At 33.8% G+C, this 13,170-nt stretch overlaps 1 protein-coding gene across 5 annotated transcripts in view; it reads right to left on the bottom strand.

Moving 5' to 3' along the window:
• Positions 1–13,170, bottom strand: part of LOC121381335 (twitchin-like) — a 214,064-nt gene that overhangs the window by 133,915 nt on the left and 66,979 nt on the right. For all 5 annotated transcript variants that reach the window (XM_041510607.1, XM_041510609.1, XM_041510610.1 and 2 more), the window contains exons 6-10: positions 12,290–12,601; positions 6,316–6,331; positions 3,394–3,610; positions 1,040–1,130; positions 310–542 (exon numbers count right to left, since the gene is read on the bottom strand). In XM_041510607.1, the coding sequence (XP_041366541.1) occupies positions 310–542; positions 1,040–1,130; positions 3,394–3,610; positions 6,316–6,331; positions 12,290–12,601 (869 nt within the window). The remainder of the gene's footprint in view (positions 1–309; positions 543–1,039; positions 1,131–3,393; positions 3,611–6,315; positions 6,332–12,289; positions 12,602–13,170) is intronic.

The raw sequence follows: 13,170 nt of genomic DNA, 5'->3' as shown, positions 1-13,170 counted from the left end.
CTTTGACTAAGTAATCTCAAGTTATGTTCATTGGTCAGAAAAAAACCTTAAGCTAACAAATATGAATTTAATGTGGGCACAAATCTATCTTATGATGACCAGAAATGCATTTAAATGCAATCAGATTCTTAGAAATAAATATATCATCTTAGAAAAGCGCTATTAATCCAACTCATAATACAATGGTGTCAAACTCAATGTATAACTATGTGATGTTTTATGCCAACAAGACAAATTCTAATGACTATGACTCAAGTGATGCTGTATGTCAATAAGACAACATACTGAGATGATCTACAACAAATGAACCTTAATTTCCATCTTGATGGTGTGATCGTCGCCTTCTGACGTCATGGTTGTGTTGACTCTGGGACCAGTGGCTAGTGGTGTGGTTCCCTTGAACCAGGAGATGGTAGGTTTGGGATTGGCAGTACACTTGCAGATGATCACGATGTTCTTGCCCCCAGCCTCCTGAGTGACGCGAGGTTTCTCTGTGAATGTGGGAGCGATACCGCCTGGAGGCTTGTCTTTCTTCTCGCCACCTGAAACATTACAATCATATCGTAGGTAACTTAGTTTTATTAATTAGTAAATAAATAATTAAGTAATTATGATAACGTATCACATTTAGTGCTATACACTAGTAGCAAGTCAACATGCACAGAGAAATACAGTGAACCCCTCAAAACTGGACCCTCTGTAATCAGAATTCCCTCAAAACCAGACCCTCTGTAAACCAGAATTCCCTCAAAACCAGACCCTCTGTGAAACAGAAATCCCAACAATTTACTTGTAAATTACTAAAATTACTGTAGACAACTTATTCCGAATAATATTTATAGAATGTTAGCTATATTACATATCATGAAAACTGCATAATAAATGATCAAATTCAATATTTTGTTTTTGAGCATCACTCTCACTAAACAATAAAATTAGAAATTGCTTAATCTTTGATGACTAGAGAATAATTGATATTCCACAGAATTGGTGTTTTGTTGTAAATCTGATTGATCTAACAGAAATGTTTAAGCAATACCTTGAAAGTTAAGAGTAATGTTTGCATTTGATTCTCCAAAATCATTAGCTGCAGTACACTTGTATGCACCACCATCTTGCAGTGTGGGTTCCTAAAAAAGGGAAGATTTAAAACATATCATCATTATAAGCCAGCAAAAGTGAGAAAAAAACAGAAGAAAAGAAAGTACAACAAAACTTTTGTAAATGTGAAAACAGAGACTGATTGATGTTTGTTAATATTAGTTACTAATGTTGAGAGCAATGTATTTAATGTTTGAATTAAATGCAGCCAGATAAAAAAAATACTCTCTAGACTGGTTTGGTGTTTTATATTAAACCAATGACTAATCAAATAACTTGTAAACATTAGCATTCTTGCTGTGACAATGCACACAACCCTGAATACTCTCCGACTTCCAGTATGCCATCATTCAAATCTCTTTCTGTTATTTATTATCCACCAAAGCTGTACAATCTATAATATAATAAGTAATGCCTTTTTAACAGTTTTCAATCGTTCTGACCACTTCTCCTCTTTTCATTTGTACGGCCAACAGCCTTCTTTGTACTTATCCAATGTCGCATCCCGCAAGGGTCTATTTGTGCTCAAGAGACCTCATTCCCAGTCTGGAGCTCCACGCGGTAAGACGTGTTTGTTTCGCTTGTGCACACTGCACGTGCTTTCGTGTGCTCGACTTGGGGGTCCTTCATTTCGTTGTTTTTGTCAGCGAAATGAAGTTTTCTACTGGGATGTATGCGGCCATTGGAACTGATTGAACGCTGGAACGCTTCTCGTTTCGACAGTCTGCACCACCAGGTTGGATTCTTTTTCAGCGAGATTCCTCGCCTCCACGTTTTTCTCCGTCTGAGTATGTTGACTTGTTTTTTCGTGACTCGTATGACGGCCATTCTGCAGAACGCCACGGTTGTTCGCGTTTAGTCTCTACATGTCCGAGCCTGTCCTAGCAGCACTGGAAGATTGACCGCCCCACTCTAAGAAGAAATAGGAAGCGGGGTCGGCCCCTACTACTCTTTTTCTAGACTTTACATTGTTTTATAGTGATACCATCTCGTATCCTCCGGAGTCGGGCCCGTCCGCACCACTATACCAACCCATGACGACTGGACTATACCCTAGTCTGATACTCTACTCGTTCAGACGGATCCGGCTTCTCAAGATCTGTATTTCAGCACAGCACTACACCTTCAACGTCTATCGACTGTCAATCTAGGGGTTTTCTTGACGGGATGCAACCCATCTCGTCCCTTTAAGCTGTGCACCCAAACGGCCTTAACGAGGCCACTCGCGTGGACATATCGATCGGACTTTAAACGTTTAGATCTGCGTTCAAAATTTTATGTCGAAATTACTTCTTTTTTGTAATATTATTAAATAGTCCGATCCTCTCTTCTTTCTCTTATTTAATTTTGGACTGTCCTTCTAAAATGCTCCAAATTATATAAATATTCGGCCGAGCAGTCAATTCTTTTTTATTTTTGGCTTGTAACCTTTTTCTTTTTTTTCTTTAATTTATTAACTTTTTTACTAATTGCTATTTTCAAAATTCTGCCCATTTTCACCTCCCCCCCCTCCATCCCGAGTCAGGCCACCGATCTTATCGGAGGTCGGACTCGGGATGGGCGTGTTCGAAACCCTAGTGGTATATGGGCACGTTAAACTAGTTATCATCATCATCATCAAGAGACCTAATTCACTAAACTCTTGCAACTTTGCGATCTCGCAGTGCAATGCTAAAAGACTTGCAAAGCATAGTCTAAGAGACATTTGTGAATTAGGCCCCAGGTCCATTAGAAAATCGTACACACATTCTAAATATTGCGTACAAAGGTGAATTCCATAAATACAACGAAAACCAGAAGTGACTATATACATGGCAGCTATGTGTGTAGCCTGGGCTAATGAGGGATAACTATCTAAAAAGCAATCATATTGGGGGTGGGGGTGGAAATCCCAGTGTAAGACCACCTCACACCATCTAAACTTCCCCATCTTGTATGTAAAATAATAATAATTGTTTAAAACACTGGTTAACAGTACATAAACACTATATCAACTCAATGACCTCTACCAGCCTCAATGGTTTAGTGGTTAAGCCACCAGACTTATGGCTGAAAGGTATTAGGTTCACATCCCGGTACCGGCTCCCACCCAGATGGAGTCTAATGACTCGATTGGTAGGTGTACGGCCACTACATCAATTTCCCTCGCACTAACCACTAACATCTAGCTACCTGGCCTGGACAGACAGCCCAAAAAGCTGAGGCGTATGCCCACAACAGTGTGCTCGAATGTTAATTGGATAGAAGCACGAAAATAGTTACAAAAAGAAAAGAAAAAAAATGATATGTTACCTTAATTTGAAGAATGGCTGTGTACGTGTCGGCCCCACTGGGATCTCTCTGTAGGCTGATGGTGAAACGTCCACCCTCACCAACCTCGGTCTGGTCACGGAACCAGCGGATCTGAGGAGTGGGTTTCGCCTCTAGCATACATGTCATGATCAGCAGTTTCTGTTCCTGTTTGATGGTTGGTTTTTGTAAGAAGTGGGGAGCTTTGCCTTCTGGAATTCTGTTTTAAAAAAAGAAGAGATAAAACAGTAAAAACTATTTGACTAATTATAATATATCAATATACAGTATAGCAACTGTTCAAACGTGACAACAAAAATAATGAAAAAACATTGGAAGACCCAAAAGGGAGCCATGGGGTCCTTTGACCACACCATGCTTGTTTGAAGTGCCCTTTTCATGTTTACACACCACCATTAATTACTCCATGCAGTTCAATACAATTTCTATATCAGAATATATTCTGTGAAAAATACAACACCATCGAGAGGGTTAACTGACGACTAATTTTAGGGAGTGCTCTCAACTGACAAGTACCATGTAAAAAATCAACATAGGTCGACCAGAACATTTTTCAGTTAACAGCCCTCATACTGTTATACAAGTGACACTATATCACTTGCAGTTGTTATCAGTTAGTAATCAAAACAATGGGTTATTTAAATACTACGGAGGTCAACCCACGTGTAAACATCAAAGAAAGATTTCAAAAAGCATATCAGAATTCTGTAGTATTTTATATGAGGAACTATTTCCTAAACCGGACTATATTAAGCTGCTACAACAAGTAATGACACACCAAATGGTTGTGTGTTGCCTTAATGACTTATGTTGTTTTTTAATTATCTAGCCAATATACAATACTAAATTGCCCTGAAAATGTATCTTTGAGCATCCTTATTTTAAAAATGTGACCTCCCTCTTTATAAAAATCTAGATTTCCCTTGAAAAACCTATTTAAAATTAATTTTTTTTTACAAATGCTGACACTGCTTGATAACATATAAATACACATGTATCATACAGGTGTTATTAAATATAAACTCAAAATATAGGTTTCCAAGTGTCTAAAAGAGTTGATCTGACATTAGAAAAATGGACAAATGTCTTTAAAAAATACAAATATTCAATACCCTCCATCTTAAACAATAAATATTAAATACCCTCCATCTTAAAAAATAAATATTCAATACCCTCCATCTTAAACAATAAATATTAAACACACTCCATTTTAAACAATAAATATTAAATACACTCCATCATAAACTTCCTTTCCTTTCATCTAAAACAATAAATATTCAATACACTCCATTTTAAACAATAAATATTAAACACACTCCATTTTAAACAATAAATATTCAATACCCTCCATCTTAAACAATAAATATTCAATACACTCCAGTTTAAACAATAAATATTCAATACACTCCATCTTAAACAATAAATATTAAATACATTCCATCATAAACTTCCTTTCCTTTCATCTAAAACAATAAATATTCAATACCCTCCATTTTAAACAATAAATATTCAATAGACTCCATTTTAAACAATAAATATTCAATACACTCCATTTTAAACAATAAATATTAAATACCCTCCATTTTAAACAATAAATATTCAATACACTCCATCTTAAACAATAAATATTAAATACCCTCCATTTTAAACAATAAATATTCAATACACTCCATCTTAAACAATAAATATTCAATACCCTCCATTTTAAACAATAAATATTCAATACACTCCATTTTAAACAATAAATATTCAATACACTCCATTTTAAACAATAAATATTCAATACACTCCATTTTAAACAATAAATATTAAATATTAAATACACTCCATTTTACACAATAAATATTAAATACCCTCCATCATAAACTTTCTTTCCTTTCATCTAAAACAATAAATATTCAATACCCTCCATTTTAAACAATAAATATTCAATAGACTCCATTTTAAACAATAAATATTCAATACACTCCATTTTAAACAATAAATATTAAATACCCTCCATTTTAAACAATAAATATTCAATACCCTCCATCTTAAACAATAAATATTAAACACACTCCATTTTAAACAATAAATATTCAATACACTCCATCTTAAACAATAAATATTAAATACCCTCCATTTTAAACAATAAATATTCAATACACTCCATTTTAAACAATAAATATTAAACACACTCCATTTTAAACAATAAATATTCAATACCCTCCATTTTAAACAATAAATATTCAATACACTCCATTTTAAACAATAAATATTAAACACACTCCATTTTAAACAATAAATATTCAATACCCTCCATCTTAAACAATAAATATTCAATACACTCCATTTTAAACAATAAATATTAAACACACTCCATTTTAAACAATAAATATTCAATACACTCCATTTTAAACAATAAATATTAAACACACTCCATTTTAAACAATAAATATTCAATACACTCCATCTTAAACAATAAATATTAAATACCCTCCATTTTAAACAATAAATATTCAATACACTCCATTTTAACCAATAAATATTAAATACCCTCCATCTTAAACAATAAATATTAAACACACTCCATTTTAAACAATAAATATTCAATACACTCCATTTTAAACAATAAATATTAAACACACTCCATTTTAAACAATAAATATTCAATACCCTCCATCTTAAACAATAAATATTCAATACACTCCATTTTAAACAATAAATATTAAATATTAAATACACTCCATTTTACACAATAAATATTAAATACCCTCCATCATAAACTTTCTTTCCTTTCATCTAAAACAATAAATATTCAATACCCGCCATCTTGAACTAAACATATTCAACATCATCTCCTTACAAAAACATTCAATAAGTCAGGAAGCTGTAAATATTTATTGTGAAAACAAAAATACTTACTCAGGTTTCTTGGCACCTGTATGAGGGAAAAGAAAATTGTAAAATATTATTTTTCAACATTTTTTGAATAGTAGTCATTATTATTATTATTATTATTATTATTATTATTGAAAACCAACTTATCTAGTATTATTTGTTATTTATCTAATGAAAGTCAAAATAACTATTTCCACACACCTCAACTTTTGTACAGGTGTACATTAACGGCATGCAACTTGTATTTAATTTTTACCCAGTAACACATATAATTATAGTTATGCATTTAATATAATCTAACAAATTAAAATGGGTTAGAACAAAAGTCAGTCTTAAAACCATACACTTTAAGAATTACAACAATAAGAATTACAACAAAGTTAAAAAGAAAACTAAACTAGGTAACACCATGGAGATAACTAACAGAAATACTGTCAAAGTTAAAAGTCAGTTCTCAAACAAAATACTCAATGCTTTATTTAATATAATTAAAACCTCATATTTCATACAGTAATTCTGCTCTCCAGAAAAGTATGTAGACCACATATTCCACACACAGATATTAACCACAGATGAACAACTAACTGTCCCCTTAAAACAAAATTTTAACCATGTAAGAACAAGAGTGAACTTGAAATGTTACCAAGATACCTGATGACTTTTAAAAAACCCCACATATTATTTTGACATGAACTAACACAACATCAGAAATAAGAACTGAAAACCAGTACAAAGCATTTCGAAATATGCACTTGGCGTGACAAGTGAAAATCAGCAAAATGTACCTCCATGTACCTCCAATGGAGATTGGGTGAACAAGTAAACATTTACAAAACAGTGTCAACATTTTTAGTAGTCAAAAACTTCATAGTTGTTTATGATTCACGAAGAAGTAGATTTTTGGTGTACTTGCTTGGTGGTCTAGTGAAAAATCCTGCTTACTTCTATCACTGGTATAACTAAATATTGATCCACACTTAACTTTTTAATAGTCCTTTAGGTGGCTGTTCAACACAGGTTTGACTAGTAGTGTAACAATTTGGTGATACAATATTGGATTGTGATATGAGATCCACAATACAATGCATCAATTTAACAACAACTCTATAGCACATTGATTTATTAATTAATGGCTGTTCGATGTCAAACATTCATTAGTAGCAAGGGATCTTTTATATGCACCATCCCACAGACAAGACAGCACATACCATGGCCTTTGATATACTAGTTGTCATGCACTGGTTGGAGTGAGAAACTGATAGGGATCGATCCTAGACCAACCATGCATCAAGCGTGTGCTTTACCACTGGGCAACATCCTGCCCCTGTATCTGAATCCATACACATGTTTTACGGTCACCTACCCTAGTTCTTATGATATGTACCTTTTCGCTTTTTGCTTAAAATTAATTTTAAGGTACTACAAACATCAAAAACACCAGAAACAGATAGGGTTTGCTAAAATTGGTAACTTAAACTGAGTATTGAAAAAGCAGGTCTGTGGTATGGATAGCCACAAGAGACAAGCACATGTCGTGGTTGAAGAGACAGGGATGGGATGTGGAGGTGGACAGCAAAAGAAGTAGAAGGATAAGAGAAGCTGTCAGGTTGAGAGGAAGTGAGATGGAAGTCAAAGGAGAGAAAGGAAGGGGCAGTGGGATACAAAAAAACACACCAAAGACCCACTGACCATTGAAAATAATATGCAACTTAATGGTAAAAATGCAAAATTTCTTTAACTGTTTGATCTGATGTGTAAACTGCTACACGCAGCTACAGGCATCAAGACATCTAGATACTTGTTAACGGGTGTACTGTATTTGAAGTTAAAAGGGAAATGATCCTTAACAAAGATTTGTAAGATCCATAAATAACATAAGTGGATAATCCAGTTAACATCATGTACAACAAAAGAAAATAAGGCAGCATATTTTCCACACACTTACATGTATAATGAAAATGCTTAAACTCACAGCTGCTACCACGACATGCCCTGCTGTGGCTCAGATAATTAACTCTTTAAAGATGAGAGAATGACTGTTAAAAAAAAGCTTCCATATGGAAATAATAAAAAAAACTAACATTTGTTGCATGTATCAATTATTTTTTCCTTTACCTTCCGAGACTAAATGTTTTTTGAAAGAGTTAATTACCTTTCCCTTTTCCCTCCACTTGCCATTAGCTTTAGTTATAAAATGCTCAATGAATAGGTATTTTGCATGTATGTTTTGATGTTTTAAAAAACTCTGATTATATATACTTTTAAACCAAACAAATGGAATTTTTAAAGGAACTTTAGATCCAAACAATGAACTAAAAAGGAAATTGTTTGACCACATTTTGACAATAATCATGGTATAAAATTATATTTAAGATACACAGGATATCTACCAAAGATATAAATACATAGTGTCCCATTAATAGAAACTGTACAATCGGGGTTTTTGTAGTTCATATTTGAAGTACTTTAATACAGCCCTCTGTTTTGCCTTACAACATTTCTTGTAGTAGAAACAGACAGATTTACAGTAAAACAATTGCTCAATTGCAGGGCTCACCCTGCTCATTGCCAATTGGCCAATTGCTAACTTTTATACAAAGTGGCTACTAAAAATTGACTAAAATAAAATGATTCCCAGTGTGACCTAATTTCAGAGAAATAATCCATGTAGCAGTACTGGAAAAACTGCAAGACTGGACTTTGAGTTCCACGGACTACAAGATTATATACTCTAGTTTACTCAGAATGCTGTGGCATATGTCATAAGTAAATCTGAAAGTTTAACAGTACATACAAATAAAATCAACCACCATGAAATGGACTTCAAGATTACAAAAATACCAGCAAGAGCATCTGTATATTAAGTTACTTCATCCCAAGGAAAAAACCCAACATTAAACAGATGTGAGTTTGTTAGAAGATAAGATAAGTGCAAATATGACTCAATTTGCTGTTAATGGAAGTGTTATGTTCAGATTGCAAAGATAAAACTTTAAGCAACTGGGTTCAGGCCCATGGGTCTTGCAGTCCTGAATATAAACCAATATAGATACCGCACAGTAAGCAGATGTAAACAAAAATCAAAGAGACTTGTAACAGATGTCAAAAAGAGTAAAGATTTTTGTAGGTACAAATAGTATACAACTGATTATCAAGTCTAGCCGCAGTGCAAGAATACAGTCTTACAAGAAGCATATGAAAACTGTAATAAACTATTGTGTTAAATGAGCAATAGGGAAGTACATGTACATGTATTTGTATCTATATCAATGATGAACTTTTCAGTCCCATATTATTACCAGCAAGAAACAAGATTTTTTGCATGTTTGCTTACATGTTCCATCTTGAATAAGGGTAAAATCTCAATATGGTTAACTCAGTTATATAGTAAACTTTTGAAATGATATTAAACTACAGCCACGAGCATTATTTACTATCTATTCCTACAGCCACCAAATATAGCCAATGTTCACATCATGGCATGTATGTTACCATTTGCAAAATCCAATAAACTACAATTTGTGGATGATCATAAAATATTATAACACTACATCCATAATATATAGTCAATGGCCACTTGTTAACACTTATATTACAGACTGTGGATGATCATCAAATATTACATTATTACCCATATGGTTAAAAATATCTGGGTACATATCAAAGTGATACGTCCCACTACAACGCCAAGTGAGACATAACACTTTGATGTCACATGATGACCTCACCGACCGGCGCATTACAATCTTACAGGAACATCAACTAAACAAGTTGAGTGAAATAAATTAAGACTGATTATGGGTAATAAATAGGCTAAAGCTCGTAACAACTAAAAATGATTTCACTTGGGACATAAACATCATACAAAATGGAAGCTTTTTTAATATCCTATAAATCCTACAACCATAATATATAGTCAATGGTCACACCATGATCACCATATGCAATTTTATTAAATCACAGTCTGTGGATGATCATCAAATATCATAATCCTTCAATCACCAAATATAACTAATGTTCAGGTATGAAATGGGGAGCAAATCAAAACATACTAAAGCATGTTTACACTGCCAGAGTATGCCCTATTCTAGAATATGGAGCATCATCATGGGCAACTGCTGCAAAGATCAACACAGACAAAATTGATAAAATCCAAAATCAAGCTCTCAGAATTATAACAGCTAGGAGGAATGAAGACCACGCCAATTCTGAAATTGGAGACTTATACAGGACTACAGTCCCTGGAAGACAGACAACAGCAAAAAGTGATGACTCAGGCTGAGAAGTTCAAATATCTAAGCAACCATCCAATGCATGAAAGAATGGAACTTCCGTAAAAAGAAGACTGAAACACCCAAGCTTGACCAGTATGTCCTGAGATCTAAACAGAGTCCATATCCCAGAGCTACCAGAGCCTTCCCTCATCATTATACAAAGTTCAACACCTCCAAAAAAAGATGAACAAAAATACAAGATCTCCACTGAAATTCCTGGAATAAAAGGAAAAAACTCCCTCTCAGATGCTGTTCTAGGAGCCTTAACACTAGAATTCCTGGAAGAAAGATACCTGCCATGACAGTGGATCCACACCTATACAAAGCTACAAAAAATTGTCATAGTGGAATCCACATCAAGATCCCAAATCTGCCCACAGTCAACAATCCAGACTGGAAAAGCAAGTACAAATTACAAGGCAGAAATCAAGGCCCTTGAGAAAGCAGTAGAAGTCCTGAAGGATATGTACCAGGCAAATGAAAACAGACCCCATCAACAACCTCATTCGAGGGGAACAAGTTACAATACTCAGACTGTACACAGGACACTGCAGACTGAGGTCCCACCTTGCCAGGATTAAACTTGTCCCCTTTCCAATCTGTCCCGAAACTGTTGAACACATCCTACAATATTGCCAACAACACAGCCAACTCAGAGATGCTCACTGGCCAACACCGAAAAACACAGAAGAAAAACCTTATGGAGACCAGGAATCCCTCCGTGTCACTGTGCGATTCATCCTGGTAGCAAACATCTCCCTGTGATATCGTTACAAGAAAGAACGAAAAGAAGAAGATGACAACTAATGTTCACATCATGACACCTGTCACCATATTCAATTTCCATCAACCAGACTTTGGATGATCATTAAAAGTCATAATCCTACAGTCACCAAATATAGCCAATGTTCATACTATGGCACATATTACCCATTTTTGGATGATCATCAAATATCACAATCTTATAGCCATAATATATAGTCAATGGTCACACTATGACATTTAAGTCACAGTCTAGATGATCATCAAATATCATAATCCTACAGCCACCAAATATAGGTAAAGTTCACACCATGATACGTATGTTATCATATGCAATTTCAATAAACCACAGTATGTGAATGATCATCAAATATCATAATCCTACAGCCACCAAATATAGGTAAAGTTCACATCATGATACGTATGTTATCGTATGCAATTTCAATAAACCACAGTATGTGAATGATCATCAAATATCATAATCCTACAGCCACCAAATATAGGTAAAGTTCACACCATGATACGTATGTTATCGTATGCAATTTCAATAAACCACAGTATGTGAATGATCATCAAATATCATAATCCTACAGCCACCAAATATAGGTAAAGTTCACACCATGATACGTATGTTATCGTATGCAATTTCAATAAACCACAGTATGTGAATGATCATCAAATATCATAATCCTACAGCCACCAAATATATCTATCGATCAACTTATGAAATAATAACCATAAAAGCTACATATTTAAATATTTTAACATATATTTAAATTAGTGTTCTCAATCACACACACAAACAAATGTTTTTATTAATAAATCTAAAATAAAAATTAGCTAAGCTAAAACTTAAAAACCCCAAAACAACAGTTTTCACAAATGATAGTGCATAATGATTTCTGAAGTGATTGTAAATAACATGTATATTAAAACCTGACAAACGCATATATATAACCCACCTTCAAAGTTAAGGGTGATGGTAGCAATGGCCTCTCCATTTGCATTTTTAGCAATGGCTTTGTATTCACCACCATCGTTCAAGTTCACTTGAGCAATCTCTAGTGTAATCGTGTGGTTGGCTCCGTCAGAGATATGTGTTTTGTTAATACGTCCCCCAGCTACTACCTCCTGGTTACCCACAAGCCACTGTATTGTGGGCTTGGGTTCCGCGGTTAGCTTACATTCGATGACAATTTTGTCGCCAACTTGGCGTATCACAGGTTTCTGAATAAACACAGGCCTAGTTCCTTTAGTCTTGCTCGTCTCAGAACCTATAGGGTTAATATGCATTATGAACAGGTTAAAGAGTTAATGGCACAACATATTGGACCAGTGCTATGTTGGGCATATATATAATTATGTAGTATTGTCAAAGCTTTCATCCAACTTTCTTTCATTTAAAAACATTTTTCAACAGATAATAATTTTGAGTACTGCTACAATTTCTTTTAATAATCCAGTTTCAAAAGTTCTTCCAAATTGTTTTAGTTTCAACGAAGATTTTGTTCCCATTATTTTTACTTCGAAATGTTTTTATCTCACCCACCAAATGACCAAACTGAAGTATATGTATTACTATTTATTGATTTAGTTACTACAAACACACTGCTAATTAATCATTAAAACAAAAATGACAATATGTTATTTTAATAACACCTATTTAATTATGCCCAAAATAGCCTGGCATTAAAAAGTAAAGGCATTAAAAAATAAGCAAATGTATTGATTAAAAATGTTCAAAATAATATAACAAAAAATGACAATACAAATCACTGCATAAAATAAAATAAGGTAATTATAAATAATCTTTTTAAAATTATACTATAAAATAAAATTAAAA

Source organism: Gigantopelta aegis, chromosome 9 (genome assembly GCF_016097555.1).
Source record: "Gigantopelta aegis isolate Gae_Host chromosome 9, Gae_host_genome, whole genome shotgun sequence".
NCBI lineage: Eukaryota > Metazoa > Mollusca > Gastropoda > Neomphalida > Peltospiridae > Gigantopelta > Gigantopelta aegis.
The sequence above is the reverse complement of the archived record's forward strand: the minus strand, read 5'-3'. Positions and strand labels throughout refer to the sequence as shown.